The sequence below is a fragment of the Humulus lupulus genome, chromosome 3, assembly GCF_963169125.1.
Source record: "Humulus lupulus chromosome 3, drHumLupu1.1, whole genome shotgun sequence".
In the NCBI taxonomy this organism is placed as follows: Eukaryota; Viridiplantae; Streptophyta; class Magnoliopsida; order Rosales; family Cannabaceae; genus Humulus; species Humulus lupulus.
In genome coordinates this window covers 273671788-273695811 of record NC_084795.1, presented here as the reverse complement: position 1 = coordinate 273695811, position 24024 = coordinate 273671788, and the positions used below count along the sequence as shown (strand labels likewise).

At 34.2% G+C, this 24024-nt stretch overlaps 1 protein-coding gene across 1 annotated transcript; it reads left to right on the top strand.

Annotated features, from left to right (window-relative positions):
• Positions 1–21158: 21158 nt before the first annotated feature.
• LOC133824302 (glutamate decarboxylase 4-like) lies at positions 21159–23728 on the top strand. Its single transcript, XM_062257182.1, has 7 exons — positions 21159–21379; positions 21477–21681; positions 21883–22083; positions 22177–22391; positions 22499–22752; positions 22846–22898; positions 22996–23728. The coding sequence occupies exons 1-7, from the start codon at positions 21294–21296 to the stop codon at positions 23473–23475; spliced, it is 1494 nt and encodes a 497-aa protein (XP_062113166.1). The 5' UTR covers positions 21159–21293; the 3' UTR covers positions 23476–23728.
• Positions 23729–24024: the final 296 nt, after the last annotated feature.

The following is a 24024-nucleotide window of genomic DNA, read 5'->3' as shown; positions in this document are numbered from 1 at the left end:
AGTTATCGGGGCTGCGTCCCCTTATCTCTGTAATTATTTTAATTTATGCCAAAGGGGCTGATACAATTTCCTTTACTATTCTTTTATATGCTTTACATTTCTTGGCTCGAAATATTTTGCATATTTTTATACTGATGAACCGGTTATGTTTATTTATTCATACAAACATAGTTTGGATTTGGGCTCGAAATTCGATGCATTCATACATAGTTTATTCGAATTATCCGCTTCCGACCTCGTTATTTATCAAGGTCGGATATTACTTTAACCATGAACTGAAAAGTACTTATATGGTATGTAATATGAATGATTTGGTTATCTTTTTAGTCGCTTTTCCTCATCCTCAGTATTTTGGCTCCGAGGTTATGAGTTCGAAACTATTTTTTCTTTAAGATATTCCAGCCTCGATCTCGACATATTTCGCAATAGGTTTAGGTTCCCATTTATCATCGATGGATAATTTGGCTGGTTTGTTCCAAACCTGTTGTGTTTGCACATCTGGTTAACTCCAAATATTTTAGGTTCTTGATGGTCGGTTATATCCGAACTATCTAAGCTCGCGTATTTGGTCATATCCAAATACTTTGTTTTTGATAATTCGGTTATGTCCGAATTATCTAAGATCGCTTACTTGGTTACATCCAAATACTTTATGTTTTTGATAATTCGGTTATGTCCGAACTATCTAAGATCGCGTACTTGGTTACATCCAAATACTTTATGTTTTTGATAGTTCGGTTATGTCCGAACTATCTAAGATCGCATACTTGGTTACATCCAAATACTTTATATATATTTTTTATTTTTTAAGCTGGTGGTATGTATACTAATGATGCCCCCTTAATATCCTATGAGTGTGACCATAGGTTATTAAATTAAGAGAGATTGCAAAAATAAAAATACATTACATGTGAAACAAAGCAGACCTTTTATTTGATGAAATTCAGAAACAAACAAACAAACTAGTACAGATAGAAATTCATGGTTACAGGCAACACTTCCTACACTATTGATAATGTGGTCTAAGGTGTTCGCCATTCCATGCTCGTGGTATCAGGCTCCCATCTAATCTCGCAAGTTTGTATAAGCCAGGTCGGATGACTGATTCTATCTGGTATGGTCCTTCCCAGTTTGGCCCGAGCACTTCAGCTGCTGGATCTCGGGTTGCTAAGAATACGCGTCTCAATATCAGATCTCCCACTCTGAACTTTCGATCTCGAACCCTTTTATTGAAATATCTTGCGGTTCGTTACTGGTAAGCAGCATTTCTCAGCTGACCTTCTTCCCTTTTTTCTTCGATCAAGTCTAGGGTTTCTTCGAGCCGAGTGTGATTTGAATCCTGATCGTAAATTTGAGTTCGAATCGTTGGGATTTCGACCTCGATGGGCAACATTGCCTTGCATCCGTACGCTAGAGAGAACGGGGTATGTCCCGTTGATGTCCGAGCTGTAGTTCTATATCCCCAAAGGACTTGAGGTAATTCCTCGGGCCATCGTCCCTTTGCCTCCTCCAACTTTTTCTTTAGAGAACTCTTGAGGGTTTTGTTAACGGCTTCGACCTGACCATTCGCTTGAGGGTGAGCCACTGATGAAAAACTCTTTATTATACCGTTCTTGTCACAAAAGTTGGTGAATAAGTCGCAATCAAACTGGGTCCCGTTATCAGATACAATCTTTCTTGGTACTCCATATCGGCATACGATGTTCTTTACCACGAAATCAAGGATCTTTTTCGAAGTTATGGTCGCCAATGGTTCAGCCTCTGTCCATTTTGTGAAGTAATCAACGGCGACCACAGCATATTTTACTCCGCCTTTGCCAGTTGGGAGTGAGCCTATGAGGTCGATGCCCCATACCGCGAAAGGCCATGGGGATGTCAACATGGTCAGTTCGGAAGGTGGAGCTCGGGGTATCGTGGCGAATCTCTGGCATTTGTCGCACTTTTTCACGTACTCGAAAGAGTCCGTTTTAATGGTTGGCCAGAAATATCCTTGGCGTATAATCTTCTTAGACGAGCTATGCCCCCCGGTATGGTCTCCGCAGAACCCTTCATGAATTTCTTCAATGATCTTCTTAGCTTCGGGAGGAGTTACACATCTAAGCAACGGCATGGAGTACCCTCTTCTGTATAACTTTCCATCCAAAATGGTGTAACGAGGAAGTTGATACATCAACCTTCGAGCTTGATTTCGATCTCTTGGAAGAATTCCATTTTCGAGATAATCAACTATTGGACTTATCCAGGTTGGTTCTGTTTCAATCATACACACATCTTCCTCGTCTGGCTCAGTAATGCTGGGTGTTGATAGGTGTTCTACGGGTATAACATTCAGCTCTTCATTTTCGGCGGATGTGGCGAGCCGAGCTAAGGCATCTACATTTGAGTTTTGTTCTCGGGGAACCTGTTCGATTGCATAAAACTCGAAATACTCTAATGCGGATTTTGCCTTCGCCAGATAAGCTGCCATTCTTGTGCCACGAGCCTGGTACTCCCCCAAGATTTGATTAACCACGAGCTGGGAGTCGCTGTAGCAATGTATAGCTTTGGCCTTGAGCTATTTTGCTATTCGTAGTCCCGCAAGTAGAGCCTCGTATTCAGCTTCATTATTAGATGCTTTATAACCAAATCTTAAAGCAGAGTGAAATTTGCTTCCTGCAGGAGTGATCAGAATAACTCCTCCCCCCGCTCCAATTTCATTTGACGAGCCGTCGACGTAAAGTTTCCACAGCTCGTGGGCCGTGGTTCTTACCTCGTCGTCGGCTATACCAGTGCACTCCACTATGAAGTCTGCCAAGGCTTGTGCCTTAATGGTCGTTCTTGGATGGTAAGTGATCTCGAACTGTCCGAGCTCAACAACCCATTTAAGGAGCCGACTTGACGCCTCTGGTTTAGACAGGACTTGCCTAAGTGGTTGATCTGTCAGTACATGGATGGGATGTGCTTGAAAGTAGGGGCGGAGCTTGCGAGATGAGTGGATTAGGCTGAGGGCAAGCTTCTCCATTAATGGATATCTTGACTCTGCCCCCAGTAATCTTTTGCTGATGTAATAGACAGGTCTCTGCAATTTCTCTTCTTCTCGAACGAGCACCGCGCTTATCGCGTGTTCGGTAGTTGAGAGGTATAGGAACAATACTTCTCCCGTCTCAGGCTTCGATAGGATGGCCGGTTCAACTAAGTGCTTTTTGAGCTCCTGAAAGGCCAGCTCGCACTCCTCTGTCCATTCAAACTTCTTACTTCCTTTCAATAAGTTGAAGAATGGAAGGCCACGATCCGTTAACTTCGAGATGAATCTGCTCAGGGCGGCCATCCTGCCAGTCAAGCTTTGGACATCTTTATGCTTCCAAGGTGAAGGCATATCAATCAGGGCCTTTATTTTGTCGGGATTAGCCTCGATCCCTCGAGAGTTGACAATAAAGCCCAGAAATTTTCCCGAAGATACCCCAAAAGTGCACTTCTGAGGATTTAGCTTCATGTTGTATTTCCTGAGTACGCCAAAGCACTCTTCGAGATCATCAACATGGTTCTTGTTAAGTTGAAACTTTACAAGCATGTCATCAACATAAACTTCCATGTTGTTCCCTATTTGCTCTGAAAACATCATGTTTACGAGCCGCTGGTACGTGGCTCCAGCATTCTTGAGTCCGAATGGAATGACATTGTAGCAGTAGAGCCCTTTATCTGTGATGAAGCTCGTATGCTCTTGGTCGGGGGCATGCATAGGAATCTGGTTATATCCAGAATAGGCATCCATGAACGACATCAGGCCATGCCCCGCCGTGGCATCCACGAGCTGGTCAATTCTTGGCAGCGGAAAACAGTCTTTTGGGCAGGCCTTGTTGAGGTCTGAGTAGTCAATGCAGGTTCTCCACGTCCCATTGGGCTTCGGGACTAACACGGGATTGGCTACCCAGTCAGGGTAAAAAGCGTCCCTAATGAAATTGTTTGCTTTCAGCCTGTCGACTTCCTCCTTTAGTGCTTTTTTTCTGTCTTCGTCCAGCTGTCTTCGCTTTTGTTGCTTCGGGGGAAAGCTTTTGTCTATATTCAATGCGTGGCTCGCTACATTCGGGCTTATCCCCACCATGTCTGAGTGTGACCATGCGAAGACATCCTGGTTTATCTTCAGAAAGCAAATTAATTGCTATTTTGCCTCGTCTTGGAGGTGTTTTCCGACCTTCACCTTCTTCGAGGGATCAACTTCCTCGAGCTGAACTTCTTCGAGCTCCTCCAAAGGTTGGAGGTCAACTTTCTCCTCAATCCTTGGATCGATTTCCTCGTCAATTTCTAAAACCATTCCATCTTTATTTTGTATGATAATGAGTGCCTGAGCGCTCGTTTGTTTCTTTCCCCTCAGAGAAATGCTATAGCACTCCCTTCCTGCCAATTGATCTCCTTTTAAAGTCCCGACCCCGCTTGGGGTGGGGAACTTAAGGGCCAGGTGCCTCACAGATGACACTGCCCCCAGCCCGACCAGGGCGGGTCTCCCGAGCAGTACATTGTAGGCAGATGGTAAATCTACCACCACGAACTCCATCATCTTGGTCACCGAGACTGGATAGTCTCCCAAGGTCACAGGGAGTTCAATGGATCCCATACAAGCAGTCCCTTCTCCTGAAAAGCCGTACAAAGTAGTTGCACATGCCTTCAGGTCGCGAAGGGAGAGTCCCATTTTCTCGAGGGTCGCCTTATAAAGAATGTTGACCGAGCTCCCATTATCTATGAGAACTCGGCGGACTCTCTTGTTGGCAAGCTGAAGAGTAATAACCAATGGGTCATGATGAGGGAACTGAACATGAGATGTGTCCTCCTCAGTGAAGGTTATCGGTTGCGTTTCAACCCTTTGGCTTTTTGGTGCCCTAGGTTCGGGTTCATAAGGAGACCCGTCCCCTGTTTTCAACTCGTTAACGTATCGCTTTTGAGCATTTCTGCCCCCTCCCGCGAGATGAGGCCCTCCCGAGATGGTTATTACATCCTCTCCATCAATCGGCGGGGGCCTGTCTTCTTCCCGAGATTGGGAGTTATTATTTTGTGCTGTCGAAGGCGCGGCTACTCTCTGACTCGCAGTAGTCTGTCCAGTACTCTGGTTTTTGACGTACTGCCGGAAATAACCTCTCGAGATCAACCCCTCGATCTCGTCCTTCAGCTGTCGACATTCATCAGTGGTGTGTCCGGTGTCTCTATGGAACCGGCAATACTTATTGGAATCCCTTTTGGACTTTTGATTTCTCATTGGGTCCGGACGCCTAAAGGGGACCTGGTTTTCATTAGCCAGGTATATGTTTTCCCGAGACTCGTTGAGTTCGGTGTGTACTTTATATACGGAGAAATACCTTTCTCCTTTCTTTTTCTTTCCTCCTTCAGCCTCGGGGTTATTTCCCTCGCCCTTTTTCCTCTTGGAGGGATTCTCCGAGGCAGGCTGTGGAGCTGCTTGGTCAGCTGAGGTTGAGGCGGAGTTAATGTTTATCGTTGTAGTTTCGGTCTGCGAGGTCGCCTTCAGCGTTGACCTCGCCTCTTCTACATTGACAAATCTCTGCACCCGTCTGTTAAATTCAGTTATTGACCTCACCGGTTTCCCTTGCATGTCATCCCAAAGGGCACTTCCGGGTAAACACCAGCTCGGATAGCCATCAGGTGCCCACTGTCATCCACATCTCGAGCTCGGGCGACCTCTAGATTAAATCTTGTCAGATAGCTTTTCAATGTTTCGCCCGGCTGTTGTCGGAAGTTAGTCAAAGTGGATGCCTCTGGTCTGACTCCCATCATTGCTCGGAACTGCTTCTTGAAGTCTCTAGACAACTGATCCCATGAAGTTATCGAGTGCCTCTTGTACTTTTCGAACCAACTCTTAGCAGGTCCGGCCAATGATGTTGGAAACAACATACACCTGAGCTCGTAACCCACGTTACTAGCTCTCATAATAGTGTTGAATGTACTCAGGTGACTGCATGGGTCGGTTTTTCCTTCAAACGCTAGGACGTGAGGAATCCAAAACCCTTGAGGAAACTGAGTGTCAGAAATATTGGGAGCAAGCGGCTCGAGCTCCTCATCAGAGTCCTCGTATCGACCGTTCCCTCGTTCATTCTTTAAAAGCCTAAAGGCTTTTTCGAGCTGATCAATCCTTTCTTGGACTGGGTCCTTAGGCGGTGTCTGGAATTGACAGTCATTGATCATGATCCCAGGTTCGCGTCTCCGTGAGGGATCTCTACGCCCATTTAGGTGATTCCTTAGGTCCGGATTCGTCTGATCTCCCTTCCCCCTACTCTGATTTAGATGATTTCGCAGGTCAGAACGATTCTTGCGACTTCTAGTATTTTTACGACATCGGTCGCGTTTACTGACGGACCTGGTCTCTCCGGACTCGTCACTGGTGAAACTCATTGATCGGTCATTTCGCGATGGGTTCTTCCCATGTCGCCTCGTTTCCACAGTGCGAGACCGGGACGTCTGACTTTTCTCAGATTGTGCGCCTCTCCGCTCCTGGAAAGTCTCCCTGTGTCCTTGTCTATCCCCCGTACGCCCTTGATCCTGATCCCGAACAGGTTGAACGTTTCTGCGGGGAGGTGAAGGATATCTTATGGGAGACGGAGGGAACCGTATAGGCGACGGTGGTTGCCTCCCTTGCCTCGGCCTAGAGGGTCCAGAACTTGCCCGAGATGGGTCAGTCGCGTTCGGTGCGCTACCAGGAACCTGAGTCCGAGCCTCGGTAGGAGCTCGGTTATTCTCAGTTCCTGCAGGCACTTCCACAGGTGGATTAGGCGGGACCCGAGCTCGGGTACTCCTCTGGGGCCTAGGAGGAGCAGATGGCTCTGCTGGTGCCGGAGGTTGAGTCGGCCTCCTTGTGGTAGCATCTTTTCGTGGTCGTCCACGGGGCCTCCGGGGAGGAACATGCACGTCCCTTGGAGGAGGGACTTGGTTTTCACGCGGAGGCGGGGGCTGAGCCACCTGCGCCTCTGCGACCACCCTGGTCAACTCCTCATTCCGTTTGTTGGCTTCTGCCAACAGCTGTTTCAACTGCCAGTTTTCCAGTTCTACAATAGGAACGTAACGCTCAGGATTGTAGTACGTATCCTCATCCCTCGGTGGAGGCGGTGGTCCCCGGGAATCGGAGGACCCACTTTTCTCCTCAGACTCCGGGTTCTCCATTGGTTGTTTTCCAGGACGTCTTGGGTAGCTTTCATCAGGGGTGTTCTGATTGTTTGTCGCCATGAATCTCTCAGGGATGAATGCTTAAGGCTCTCAATGAAAGCACCAAACTGTTGATGCCATTTTTCGTCAACAGATAAAAGAAGAGCACAAAAAACAATGAATGACAATGGCCAAACGAAACAAACAAATCAAACACACGGTTTTTTACGTGGTTCAGCAGTTAAATCTGCCTAGTCCACGAGTCTCTGTTATTAATCTTAAGATTATCTCTGAAAAATTCTTTAGCATGAATTCTCCAGAGTTTTCTCTCAAGGATCAGAATTTCGGTCCTTTACAATGGTGCATGGCTTCTCTATTTATAGAGAAGGATGCAGAATACTATCCCACATATTTTGGGTAGTTACTCTTTTGTGAATAAAATAAATGGCTTTAAATGCCTATAATCAGATATAAAAGGAAACGTTCCTGAAGACCAGGAAACGCATAACTGACCAAATAATATCCCACAATTCTTGGGGATTTACATTAATAAATGAGGATTACATCTCATATTTATAACGCTTGTAAATATTCAAGGTGATTATCGCGTATCTCTAAGGCTTTAGCATCTCAGGTCTCACGTCATTGTTCGAGCTAATGGCATCTCCCGAGATCATGTGTCTTTGGAGATCATACGTACATCTAGCTCGAGACCCCCGATCCGAAGTCGTCCCCGAAGACGAGTGTGTTCTCAGAACTACCTTTCGAGATCGAGATCGTTTCGAGCTCATATATTCGAGGTCATATATCGTACTTTGCAGGCTCGATATACAATCTTGGAGCATACTTCAATCCTAACGAGACCATTTGTTGCGAATCCAACTTTCGAGGTCATATTTACCATGGCTCGAAATCTGGGTATAACAATTTTAGTTTACTGTTGTTATACCCAGATTTCGAGCCATGAGAATTGTGACCTCGAAATCTGGAGTCATAATGAATGAACTCGTAAAGTCTGGAATATGTGCGAAATCTAAACATCGAGCCTGCGAAACAGAGACGACTTCGAAGATGGTAGCCTCGAAATCCTCACAAGCTCGAAAGGTAGACCCCGAGGTGCATCTGTTCTCGAGGATGACCTCGGATCAGGGGCTCCGAGCCTGACGCGCGTACGAGCTCGAAGTCATGTGGCCTCGGGATATGTTATAACTCGAAAGTCAGTACGAAACCTGGGAGAATATGGCCTTGGTGATATAGGATAATAACTTTGAATATCCTAATGAATCATCTATCAGAGACGCGGTCTACATTTATTACTGTAAATCCCCTACAATCAAGGGATATTATTTGATTAGTTATACGCCCCCTGGTCTTCAGGGGACGTTTCCTTTTATATCGGATTGCAGGCATTTGATGCCATTTAATTTATTTGCAAATATAGAGTAACTACCCGAAATATGTGGGATAGTATTCTGAAATCTTCTCTATAAATAGAGAGGTCATGCACCATTGTAAATGACCGAACTTTTGTGAGCTTGAGAAAAACTCTGGAGAATTTATCCTTGAAGGGTTTTCAGAGATATTCTTAAGTCTTAATAAGAAAGACTCGTGGACTAGGCAGATTTTAACTGCTGAACCACGTAAAAAATCGTGTGTGTATTATCATATGTTTATTGGCCATTACTGATTATTGTATACGTGCTCTTCTTTCACTGTTGACGAAAAACGGCGTCAACAACCGTAAAAGTAGATTTTTTTTTTTAAACGTTACTGGGAAGTTTGTAATTTTTCCTTTTTTAAAGAACACTACTAGAGATAATTATGATTAATTCAATTTAATAGTTTTAGCAGTATTTTAAATTATAATACGTGAAATACAATTATAAATTTAACTGCTTTTAATATGATAATTCAAAATAATGCCAGGCACTATTTATTGCATTATAGCAATATTTAAAACTAAATCACGACTTTTATTCATTTTCTATTATCTATATAATTTAAACAAATAATTTTTGTATTATTTTTTCAACTATGTCATACATATTAAATATACTGTAAATATTGTTAGAATGTTTATAAGCTTTTTAAGTTATTCTATTAAATATGAGTTAATGAATAATTATTTGCGGATTTAACTTATATAATTTTAAGTGATTTCTTATTAATTTAGCATTAATATATAGTAGTCTAGTTGAAACATAAGTGTGAGTTTTCTAATTAACTAAAGTCTTTGATGAAGAAGCTCATCTAACTAGAGTTTTATAGTTGGGTTATCTTCTTAATTATAGAAACACATATTATCTCATCACAATTATATGATCTGATAATAAACTTTAAAAATAGAAATATAAGGAGGAATACATAGTAAATTAGTATTGTATTATCAATTTATATTATCTCAACAATCAAGTATGTCTTCTATATCATCCACTATTCATAATGTTATAAGTTATATGCAATAAATTATTAAATTAATTAAATTTGCACATATATTACGAAATAAAATCCACATTTAACTTTGAAAAATTCTTAAACACGAATTTCGTTTTCTCAAGCTTGCAGCTGAAAATAATCTATCTATATAATGAGTTATAATATATATATATTTATATATTTATATAAATCATCAAAATATTACATAACGTGAGATAGTAAGATCTCATTTTAATTAAATAAATGTAATAAGATATTTTGTGTGTATATATATCTAAATATATATTAGATACAAACAACATATATAGTACATTAATTTTATTTATAGAATTTATTAATTTTTTTTATTAAATTTATATTATTATCATATAAATTTCAAATAAATAAATAATATTATATATAAAAAAAATGACATAAATATATTAAAAGAAAAATTAAACTAAAACATTGTTTATGATTTTTTTATATATATATATAATATAATAATTTTTTAAAATATAAATGATAATTTGTTTTAATAAAAATAGTATTATTGTTCTAATGATATTTTAAAAAATTTAAATTTATATTAATATAAGTATTAAATATCTAATTTTATATCAAATATTATTATAATAATAATATTATAATATTTGAGTTTAAATTTATTAATATAATTATTAAATATGTAGTTTTATATTATTATAATAATGATGTTTTATAATATTTAAATTTATATTAATATAATTAATAAATATTTATTTTTAATTAATTTTAAAAGTATATTTTGTTAAATATTTAAAATGTTGAATACTAAAAAAATTTTGGTCAAAACCAACAATTTTCGTTTGAAACAATTTTTTTTTTATATATAAATAGATATATATTTATAGTGTATGAATGTGTCAAATGAAATATACGGTCAAAAGTCAAAACCTACTGAAATGGAGAAGGAAAGTCAAACAATTTATAATTCAATATATTGAATGAAGCCTTCCAATATGGCGAAATTTGCAAGCCAAAACCTATTACTTTTCTCTCCGACGCACTTCCATTAATATTAATTGCTCAATTAATTTAGTATGTGATTACGTACCAATATAGAAAGACTTTTCTTGAATAATTAGCAAGAGAAAAGGATTAAAAAGTCAGTCAATCATGTTATGTGCATGGTCAAATCAACTTGAAGCTAGCTTAGAAAATATTTTTGGGTTAGAAAATTTTGGCATTGAAAGTCAATCTTGCGACTATTACATACATGTTAACTAAAACTAATGTACTACGTATAATTAATTAGGATTAATAATTAAGATAATCAACCCAACCGACTCTGACTAACACTATATGGGAGCCAAAAATATAGCATACCCCTAGTAGAATTCTAGGGTTCAAATAATTAATTAATACTTATTATATATATTTAATCTTTTATAGGTAAAATATTATTTTAATTTCTGAGTTTTGTCTGAATACTTCATCGGTAATTTGTTAAATGATATTTCGGTAATTTGTTAAATGATATTTTGTATCCCACGTTAAGCAAAACAAATGAAAATAATATCTTGAGTATGATATTGGTCATATATTTTTTCAATACACTAAAATGTTCTTAAATAAAAATTATGAAGGAATTAAAAATATATTTTTAAAAGGAATAGAAAACACAAATTTAATTGATTTTAAATTAGATTTAATATATAAAAAATATAAAATATAAAAATACAATATATTCAATTTACCACCTAATAATATATGCATATGCAATATATTATTATGTGGTCATGGAATAATGAAAACACTGTTTGGAGTTGCATAGTAGTTTTGATTTAAAAAAGGCTTTGTGACAAATTTAAAACGTTAAATAAAAATTATAGAAGTTGAAAATTTGGCTAATATATATATATATATGGGTGACTATAGTGGGGGTATGACTTTTGCCTCCATAGATAGTGGCATCTCCGATTTTGACAAGGCAGAAAATTATAATCAATGCCGAAAATAAACTTTAAAATAATTTGTTTTACGCACGAAAAAAATAAGCTTCAAAACAACTTATTTCTTATTTTCAGCATTGTGATTAAGTACCAATATAGAATTTCTCAAAAATTTAAAGAGATTCTAAAAAACTATAATGTACACCGTCATATAAAAAAATTTGAATTGTAATATTTACATATATCGAAAACACGAAAATATGTTGTTTTTAAGCCTACTTTATACGAGCGTAAATAAATTATTTTTAAGTTTTTTTCGACAATGTAAATTATTCGTAATTTCATGAAAATTGGTGAGATGCTTACTATAACTATAATATACACCATCATACAACAAAATTTGATTATAATTTCTTTATGCACTAAAAACAAAAACACCCCTCAGGTAGGGACAAAAGGCACGCCACTATTGCGAAATTCCATATATGTCTATGAATAAGAAAGTTTGGTATCTCTAAAGTTTTGACAGTTTTGGCAGGGCAATGTATAATATTGCGTAGGCGATGATGTTTACACACAGTGTAAGCGCGGAGGTTATGTCATAACCTAAACCTAACCTCCCTTGAATATCAAAGAGTTAAGAGTTTGTTTACGTAACGGATAACACAAGATATATATATATATATATATAAATATACTTTAGGAAATTTATTTAACATAAATTAATTTAGACAATTCCACACTTAAGATTTGTGCGAATCAAAAACTAATTTCGCTTTCTTCTTCACTCCAAATTCCAGTTTATAGATTTATTATATATAATATATAAAAACACAGAACAAGAATTTGAATATGTGCAATTTACAAAAAGTAGATTTTCATAAGAAATCTTGGACTAGTAAAGGGTAAAATTTTATTCTTCTTGATCAGTTCTTGTAATTTTTTTTTTTTATGTTTACTTGTTAAAACCATTAACAAATTTATTTTATAATAAATTAATGAAGGATAAATACTACACACCTATATATACCCAATGATTTTTTTGGTTTTAATTACTTGTTTTTGTTAACTTTAATGAAATATTTTAAATATTTAATAAAATATACATTTAAAACTAACTTAAAAATAGATATTTATTAATTATATTAATATAAATTTATATATATTATAATAATATTTAATATAAGACTACATATATAATAATTATATTAATATAAATTATAATTTAAATTCAAATGTGTTGACGCCGTTTTTCGTTAACAGTGAAAGAAGAGCACGTAAACAATTACAAGTAATGATCAATTAAAAAATAACAACACAAAACACGATTTTTACGTGGTTCAGCAGTTAAATATGCCTAGTCCACGAGTCTTTGTTATTAAACTCAAGATTATCTCTGAAAATTCTTAAGCATGAATTCTTCAGAGTTTTCTCTCAAGGTTCAGAATTTCGGTCCATTACAATGGTGCATGACCTCTCTATTTATAGAGAAGGTTGCAGAATACTATCCCACATATTTTGGGTAGTTACTCTTTTTGTGTAAATAAAATTGATGACTTTAAATGCCTATAATCAGATATAAAAGGAAACGTCCCCTGAAGACCAGGGGGCGTATAACTAACCAAATAATATCCTACGATTTTAGGGGATTTACAGTAATAAATGAAGATTACGTCTCTTATGGACAACACTTATAGATATTCTCGGTTTTTATCATATATCTCCAAGGCCTTAGCCTCCCAGGTTTCTCGTCAGCTTTCGAGCTAATGACATCTCCCGAGGTCACACGGTTTTCGAGATCGTATGTGCGTCGAGCTCGGAACCCCTGATCCGAGGTCATCCCTGAGGATAGATGCGTCTCCGGAGCTACCTTCCGAGATCGTGAATACTTCGAGGTCACCATATTCGAGGTTGTCTCAGTCTTGCAGGCTCGATATTTAGTCCTGGAGCACACTCTAAACCTTACGAGTCCATTCGTTTGTGAATCCAACTTTCGAGGTTACATTTAACATAGCTCGAAATCTGGGTATAACAAAATGTTACACTACAAGAAAAATAGGTTACTACTCCGGTTTTTATGATGGAACTACTTCGGTTTTCGCATAAATTCGCAATCGAAGTAGTTCGGGACGAAGTAAAAAGTGGTGAAAAACCGAAGTGGAAAATGAACTTTCCACTTCAATTCTTATATGAACTGACTTTCTACTTCGGTTTATACATATAAACCGAAGTAGAATGTCTTCATATTGAGGTGGCACCTCCATATTGAGGTGTTTCCACTTCAGTTTTTATATATAAACCAAAGTGGAATGTCTATTCTTTTTAAAAAAACAATCTACCAAATTTTGATAAAATTAAATTTGAATTATATATAAATTTCTTTTTTTGTTTACCAATTTCTATTTTTAATTGCTTTCAATTTTATTTATTTATTTTTCATTTAATTTATAACAGAAATAAAAATCACAAAATTTATATACTTAGAATTAAAATTCTTATAAAATTAAATATTTATACATTCACATAATTGTTAAGTAGAATAACCTAATCATTCATATATACATTCAAATAATTGTAATTAAGTAAAATAGCATAAACATTCACATATATATATATAAACTCACATAAAATTAAATGTATATATAAACAAATTAGTCATACTAATAAATTTAAGTCATTAATCGGCTTAACTATTCTTGTTGGATTGGCAAGATGTTCTCCCGACCCTTGGCGACAATTTGGCTACTATTAACTTTGTCATTTAGTTCATTCTGCGAAACAAACCAATGATAGATTAAATTAGTAACTTGTAACAACACTTAAAAAAATTCCTACTTTGCTTTAAAACACTTACAACTCTTTCTTCAATTTTTTTGTCCAAATTATCTTCGACAAGAGTCTTCTTCGTTTTTCGCGCTCTTATCCAAATTTCATATCCCTATACATCTTCCACTCCTAGTTCTTTTTTCTAGGACATCCAACAAAATTGAAGTTTAATTAATAAATTTTCTTAAGTCTAACAAAATTTTGGCAGCACAAACTGCGTTTTAACATCTCCCAAAATTTTAAAACCTGTAAATAACACACATAATATCTCGACATAGTATGTAACTTGAAAAAGGAAAATAATTAATAAAATCTATAAAAAAATTTGGCAGAGTTTCCTTTGTTTTTGTAAAATATCCCAATTTTAATTATCTAAAAATTCAATACAAACAAACACAAAATCAACACATATAATTCCATCCTTATATTACCGTCAATAAAAAATTTCTCAGAACCTACTTCACTAAAGTAAACATGCATGATTTAACTCTAATTTTATAAATAAATATTGCAATAGTAATAAATAAAATTTAAAGATTACTCACCTCCAATATTACTCTTGAAGTCACCCAAAATCAATACCAAATTGACAACTAAATCAACAACCCTACTAAAAATCTTAAACAAGAAGAAATAAAAATCAGTTACATAATCATCAAACAACATATCAAGCTAGCTAGTTATAGAAAATAAAAAAAAAATGTCACTAATAATCCAAACATTTCAAGTTCTAACATTGGCAACACCATTACCTATTGAAGCTATGTTTGAAGATTTAAATAGCAAGTTACAATAATTTTTCAATTTTACTAATATATATATAATTAATAACATTATATAAAATAACAAAATAAATAAATAAAATAATACTCAAATATACTAAAAAATAAGTATTAAATTCGAAATAATATAAAAAAATAATTAACACAAACAAAGTTTTAAGGTAACAAACCTTCTTTGATGCTCAAAATAACCTCTAAATCAATATTAGCAACTCTAAAACCTATACATAATAAACACATTATATATATAAGAAAAAAATCTGAAAAATAATATAGAAAATAAAAAAAAATCATACAAACAAAGATTTAGTGATTCATACATTTTTTGAAGCTCAATAACACATTTTAATGTAAGAAAACCAGTCAAAGTCCAATAACAATACCCATTTTCGAACCCTAAAAATACTCACACCCAAAGTCTTTATTTTCTCCCTCAAAAATAAAAATTGAACTAATATTTCTGTTTTTAAGTAAGAAAAATAGTTTCAAATGGTAAAAAAAAACATAAAAAATGGTATATTTAGTGAAATCCTCGTGGGAGTACGACAACAATGGAGGTTTTCTGGCTTTGGCGTTTGAGATTTTTGTTTCAGAGAGTTGAATGAGGCGTGAGCTAGATATTAATAGTATTAAAGCCATTTTACTTCGGTTTTTATCTAAGAACCAAAGTAAAAGGGTTGTAATACCCTTCAGGGCCGAGTTTGCTTTGCTCCACTTTTCACTTTGGCTTTTTCATAAAAACTGAAGTGGAAAATCCCAATATAGTGTGCAAACCAAACATGACCCTTGTCTAGTTTCTATTTTAATTTCGTTTTTTTAAGAAACCGAAGTAGTAGCCTATTTTTATGTACTACCATTCCCAAAAGCGAAGTAAAAACCCATTGAAAGACTTTTACTTCAATTTTTTTATATTTATGTATAAAAAATGAAGTAAAAACCTATATTTCTAGTAGTGTTATAAAATATCATTATTATAATAATATATAATACACAACTAGATATTTAATAATTATATTAATATAAATTTAAATGTTATAAAATATTATTATGATAATCCTAATTTTTTACTAGTTATATTAATATGAATTCAATATTATAAAATATTATTATTATAATAATATTTAATACAAAACTAGATATTTAATACTTATATCAATACAAATTTAAATATTATAAAATAACATTATAATAATACATAATCTTAATTTTTATTAAAAAAAATTATAATTTATGTTTAAAAGTTATCATATTATATTTATATTTGAAAAAAATTATAAATAGTGTTTTAGTTTAATTTTTCATTTAATATGTTTATGTTATTCTTTTTTATATATAATATTGTTTATTTATTTGAAATTTATATCACAATGATACAAATTTAATAAATATAATTAATAAATTTTATAAATAAAACTAATCAAACATGCATTATAAGTAAACATGCATTACACGTTGTTTGTATCTAATATATATATATATATATATCTTCTATATAAAAAGTGTGCAGATAACGAAAATGATTGGTTTTAACAATTTTTTTTTATTAACTTTAACAGAACATTCTAAATATTTAACATAATATTTTAAATATTTAACATAATGTACATTTATAACTAGTTAAAAATAGATATTTATTAATTATATTAATATAAATTCAAATATTATAAAATATCGTTATTATTATGAATATATTTAATATAAGATTGCATATTTAATAACTATATTAATATAAATTCAAATATTATAAAAAATTATTATTATAATAATATATAATATAAGACATTTAATAAGTATATTAATATACATTTAAATGTTATAAAACATTGTTTTGATAATAATATATAATTTTAATTTTTAACAAATTATAATAATATTTAATAAAAAATTAGATATTTAATACTTATTTTAATATAAATTTAAATATTATAAAATATCATTATAACAATAATATATAATACATAATCTTAATTTTTATAGAAAATATCATTTATATTTAAAAAGGTCATCATATTGTATATATATATATATATTTAAAATGATAATTAATGTTTTAGTTTAATTTTTCTTTTAATATGTTTATGTCTTTTTTTTATATATATAATATATATTTTTTTTGAGAATGATACAAATTTAATAAAAATAATTAATAAATTCTATAAATATGTTATATTAATCTTGAATATATATATATATATATATATTTCTCTCTAGCCCTTGAAAGAAAGCATAAGATTTTACTGAAATATATTTCTCTAACAACCTTCTTTTTTTGGGTCATATACCACCGTTAACTTTTCAAAAAGAAAAACCATTTATCATGAATACGAACATAATGATATTAATTAAGGAATAAATAATTTTATCTCCATTTTGCTTACTTTCTTACATTCTCATGGTTTTAATGATACTACATTATATTATATATTATTAATTCGTATAGAAAAATTTTATTGAGCATATTTTTTTATTTAAACTTAATTTTATAAAAAACAATTCAATATATAACTAAAAATATTTGCATCAAACGTATCCAAATTATTACGTATCACTTAAGTATCTAAGTTATTTTTTTGACAGTAAAAATACTTTCCGTCTATGCTTTGGTGTAATTTGATATAGTCGTTTGATTCCATCGGTAAGTCTGTTTGCGACACGTAGGCGAAAGTACTCAATTAAAGGAATATTTACGACAAGTACCCAATTTAAGATATATTTGCGGTGAAAATATATAAGTTATATAAGCAAAATTGACGCCACATAGGTGAACTTAATAGCAGAATAAACAGCTTCACCAAACTACACCAAAACATGGACATAATGTATTTTTATTGCCAAAAAAATATCTTAGGCATTTAAGTGTTACATACGTAATAACTTGAGTACTTTTGTCGTAAATATCCCTATAAATATGTAGTAACTGAGGTAACCTTTCTCTTAGACCTCTTTATTTATGTGATTATATGTTGTTTATTTTATAGAATAGATTTAACTTGAGTTGTGGTGATAGAATAAGGTTTAGTTTTTTTTAAATATTTAGTGGTTATAATTATTATAGCACAGTATAGATTTATGGTATTAGTAGCCTTGTTTGTGGGAAAATGAGTGATTGTGTAAGAATAAATTAATTATGGTATTATTAAGAATTGTTATGGATCGAACCTACATAAAGCTCTAAAGCCCAATAAGATTTTGGGCTTAGTAAATTCAGAATCAGGCTAGAGAATTAGAGTTTGTTATTTTATGGTTAGTTAGGATATTTGTGGATTAGGTTGTTATTTAGATAATTAAATAAAACTTTCATAATTTTAGGGTACTATAACTTTGGACCCATTTTTGACCCATTTATATTATGATTTTGGAAAAATAGCATTTCTAAAAATTTGTATATAATTGAAGTAGGTTTCTAATGATATAAAGATTGTTTAAATCGGACTCCTACATCTTTAGTTATGTTGATTTTACTACACATGAGTCCAGAGTTACGAGATTTAGGTAGTTAGAGGTTGAGATATTTTTTCCTAGGTAGTTTGATGTTAGATTATTCCTTAATTATTTAATAAAAATATTAATAAGATAATTTAGAGATATTTTCTATAGAAGTTGGGATTGTATTTTATTTAAATTTGGATTATAGTTAGAATGAAATTAGGATTTTTGAGAGCCTATAAATAGAGCCTATTCCTTCTCAATATTTTCATTCGCTCTTGCTCTTCTTGAGACCCTCAAGCACACACTCTCTCTCTATTGTTGCCGTGCACCACCATGAAAACACAAACCCTAAGTCCAAAATCATCAACACCATCTCTTCATATCTTTGAAACCCTAGTACCCAAAGAGGTCACACGACTAATGTTATCTTTCTTATTGCCAAAATCCTACAAGCAAGCATTTAAGGATCTAGGGTTTTTCTTCAAAAACAAGGTTGAGGTATAAGTTAATTTTTGATTGTGTTTGAGTTTTAGATCTATTAGTTTATGTTTTAATAATTGTATTATGTTTATGAAATAGGGTTTTTAAGCAAGATTAGCATATAAATAAAGGACTCAAGTATAGTTTTTGTGCACTACACTCAAGGTAAGAAAAATTAGGTAGTTTAGTTTATGACCTAGTTTATGTTTTGTATTACCTAACATTTCAGGTACAATATATGGGTAAGTGTGACTGGACCTAAGCTGTCCAATGATATATGACGGACTTATGTTCGGTAGGCTCGGATGCCAAAATTTTATGACAGACCTAAGTTGATGTCCGGTATATGACAGACTTATGTCCGGGGCTTAATTGCCACCCCTGTATAAGCACTTATCTTTTTATTATATCTGTCTTGTTATTATGACTTATGATTTATGATTATGACCTATGACTATGACCTTTAACTTAGGATATATTTTGATCTTGTAAGATTAGTATAAATTAATGTTGTTATGACCTCTTGTATGAACTGATGGCATGATTGTTATGACTCTGTGATTATATGATTTGTTATTTATGATGTGTTTATGAATAATATTATGATTGCAGGATATAATTTATGATCTAGGTATATGTGTGATTTTTAGTATGACGCTGATATATGATAGATTATGACCTTGGTTTCTATTATGAATATGGTATTGCATGTGAAATTATTCGTTGTGAGTTTATGATTGATTTCTGTAAGAATTGTTGTGTATTTTCCTTACTGGGCTTAGAAGCTCATTCCTTTCTTTTATTTTTGCAGAATAAGTTAACCACAGATGACTGGTGGCGAGCAGATTCCCAATAGCAAGACTAGTGTGAATATGTGGGGCCGTATAGTCGCGTGTTATTTTCTTGGGAAATTATGAACTTTATGATTTAATGTTGCCTAATTATATTTTATTTTACTGTAAAGACTATTATTTATTTTTCTTAAACATAGGTTATGTTTATTTTAAATTGTAAATAAAGTAGGCAACGCTTTTTTACGATTATTTTTCAACATCTTTATTTTCTACAATTAAAGCTAGAATTTAGGGTGTTACAAGTAGTATTAGATCTCACTGTTATACTGGTCCAGAACGTTCTCACATATTCATACAAGTCAGAAAAAGGGGTTGTCTCATTACCAAGTAAGTACTTTGTTTTGTTTATATTATTTATAACCCTAGTAATTTATAATTTATTTTGATTTAAGAATCTAGAACAATGAATAATAATGTGATTAGAATCATATTTGATATAAAATATCAGATATTTTTTAAAATAAGATGTGTTCACTAAGTGTGTGACTTCGAACAAGTTTAGGCACTGCCTAAACTTGCTCTGTATTGATACATGTTGATTATGCCCTTAGGGGCCAAGTAGGAATAGCCATAAGCTGTGTTTTATCATCATTTTTAAAACTCAAGTCATTATAAACCAAAGGTGGATTTGTGGATGTTGGTTCATATCACTTAAGTTTTTTGTCCAACTCAGCTCACTCTATATGTTAAAGGCTTCAATTAGTTAGTTAAGTCAGTTATCAAGGTTTTGGTTTCTCCTTATTCGGCTATATATTCCAGTTCAGTCCAACTTTCTGGTTAAGAGTTTTTCTTCTGTTTTGGTTTTCAGTTTAGAGAAAAAGAGAGTTCTTGTATATTGTTCTTTAATTCTTTGTTACTTAGTTTTGGAACTTGAACATTGTAAGGAGTGAATCTTAATTATTGTGCCTTGCTTCTCCTCAATACATTTTGAAGCCTGTTTTGGCTGTGTCACCGTGGAGTAGACTAGAGTGTTAATGCTCTAGATCGAATTACGTTAGATCGAACCACGTAAGCTATTGTGTTGATTTACTTTTCTGTGCATTGTTTTATTTTTATTCTTGTTCAGCCATCTACTTTAATTGGTGTTGTGGTTAATCACCAAAAATGTGAACAAGTAATCAAAAATTGATATCTTAGTTCACGTGGTCCATATGATCTTAATTCCCATTACGACTTTTTATTCAACTTTTCTTTGGTCAAATTATTTCGTTCTTTTTTCTCCGAAAAGTACACCCTTTTAAAAAAGGTGCTTCGTAGTCTCCTTCGTTGGTATGCAACAAAAAATAAACCACTATAAATACAAACCCAATAAAGACTCATCAAAACCACAACTCAAAGCAATTAAGCTCAAACGCTCATTAGTACAATCACACAAACCGTTCTATTCCAACCAATCTCTCCCCCATTATCAGAAACACCATCTCTGATTAACACACACCAAAACAATAAACATGGTTTTGTCCAGAGTTTTTTCCGAATCCAATGACTCCATCCACTCCACCTTCGCGTCTCGCTACGTCCGAGACTCAGCTGCTAAGTAAGAACAGTTTATTATTTATGTAAACTGTGTTTTATATATGTGTTATAATTATACTAATAATAATAATATTAATTATGTGTGTGCGGTGGTGCAGGTATGAGATTCCGGAAAATTCAACGCCGAAGGAGGTGGCGTACCAGATGATCAACGACGAGTTAATGCTCGATGGGAAGCCAAGGCTGAATTTGGCGTCGTTTGTGACCACGTGGATGGAGCCTGAGTGCGACAAGCTCGTTATGGACTCCATGAACAAGAACTATGTCGACATGGATGAGTACCCTGTCACCACTGAGCTTCAGGTATACATTATTTATTTTCCTTCTTTTTAATAATGTTTTCGAAAATCAAGCACTTGGGATGCTGTGGTTTCCTTTTACCAAAATAAACTACATATACCACGCGGCATTGACCAAAACCACTATGAAAAACCATGGTTAAAAAAAATGCTTTCCTTTTTTCCACCTTTTTATATATATTAAATTTGATTTTTATATGTGTAGAATCGTTGCGTGAACATGATAGCACATCTATTCAATGCGCCATTGGATGAAAATGAGGCCGCAGTGGGAGTGGGAACAGTTGGGTCGTCCGAGGCTATAATGCTTGCTGGCCTTGCCTTTAAGAGAAAGTGGCAAAACAAGCGCAAAGCTGAGGGTAAACCTTATGACAAACCCAACATTGTCACTGGTGCCAATGTCCAGGTATATATTTATTCATTAATTAATTTTAACTCCATATATATATATATATATCAAGTCAAATTATAATTATATAATATTGTATTTTTTTTATAGGTTTGCTGGGAGAAGTTTGCACGGTACTTTGAAGTGGAGCTTAAGGAAGTGAAGGTGAGAGAAGGGTACTACGTAATGGACCCAGTCAAGGCTGTGGAAATGGTCGATGAAAACACCATCTGTGTTGCTGCTATTTTGGGTTCAACCTATAACGGTGAATTCGAAGATGTCAAGCTCTTGAACGATCTCTTGGTTGAAAAGAACAACCAAACTGGGTACGTTGGTTATATCATCAGTTCAATAAGTTTTCACTAATTATATGTTTTAATCTAAAATCATTAATTGGATTAATTTATTGATTACATATTTTGTGCATATGCAGCTGGGACACCCCAATCCATGTGGACGCTGCTAGTGGTGGGTTCATCGCACCATTCCTTTACCCAGAATTGGAATGGGATTTCAGGCTTCCATTGGTGAAGAGTATCAACGTGAGTGGGCACAAGTATGGGCTTGTGTACGCCGGCGTTGGGTGGGTCGTCTGGAGGAGCCAGGAGGACTTGCCTGAAGAGCTTATCTTTCACATCAACTATCTTGGTGCTGACCAACCCACTTTCACTCTCAATTTCTCCAAAGGTAATTATAAAAAACTTTATATATTTTTCTTTATTTCCATTGTTAATCAATTAGTTTTACTCATGTGTTGTATCATATACTTACCTTTGACAGGTTCCAGTCAAATTATTGCTCAATATTATCAACTGATCCGATTGGGCTTTGAGGTGAGACCCCAGCTACTTACAAATATCATTAAAGTGCATTTTATTAATATATGACTTTACATGGATTTGATTTGGATTTTATTTCATATATATATAGGGGTACCGTAACATCATGGAAAATTGTCACAAAAACGCAATGGTGTTGAAGGAAGGACTTGAGAAAACAGGTCGGTTCGAGATTCTGTCAAAGGATATGGGTGTTCCGGTGGTGGCGTTCTCTCTCAAGGACAGGAGCCGCCACGACGAGTTCGAGGTCTCGGAGCTGCTCCGCCGCTTCGGGTGGATCGTTCCGGCCTACACAATGCCGGCTGACGCTCGCCACGTGAGCTTGCTTCGTGTTGTGATAAGGGAAGACTTCTCGCGCACCCTCGCCGAGCGCCTCGTCATTGACATCAGCAAGGTGCTGCAAGAGCTCGACAAGCTTCCGGCCAGGAACGGCAAAAGCGACGAGGCCAACGGCGCTGCTGCGGCGACGAAGAAGAGCGAAGATCAGATTAAGAGGGACATTGCTACTCACTGGAAGAACATCGTCATGGCCAAGAAGGCTGATAATAAGATAATGCTCGCTTGCAGTTGATTATATATTGATTAAGAGAGTTTAACTAACGACATATGTCGTTAAAAGCCATTTATTTTTGCAAGTAAACAATATTAACTACATTTAATCAAATCAATAGTTTTGTTTTTTGTTTTTATTTATTTTTTCCTACTTGAGGAGATTGACCAATGGTTTCTCTCTCAGGTATGGCAGTGTGTGTTCTCAGTGCTGTGTAATTTGTTTGTTCCTATAATTCAAAAAATTAATAAAATTGTCTTTGTCCTTTTAATCATATTGATTATATGTACTGTTTAATTTTACTACTATTTATCTTTTTTTAGTCTGTGTGATGTTCACTTTTACTGTATGGTTAATGGTGGATCTAATAACTAACGGAACCTAATCTAAATTCATTGGTTTACTAAACAAACAAAAAAAAATTCGATAGTGGTATTTACCACCACATCATTAAAAACATAAAAATTAATTTCACAGTGATTATTGGTTACCAGCACATTGCTAAAAAAACTATAAAAATATATTCATCACCCAAAAAAAAAAACATTATTTTGATAATGGGAATCAATT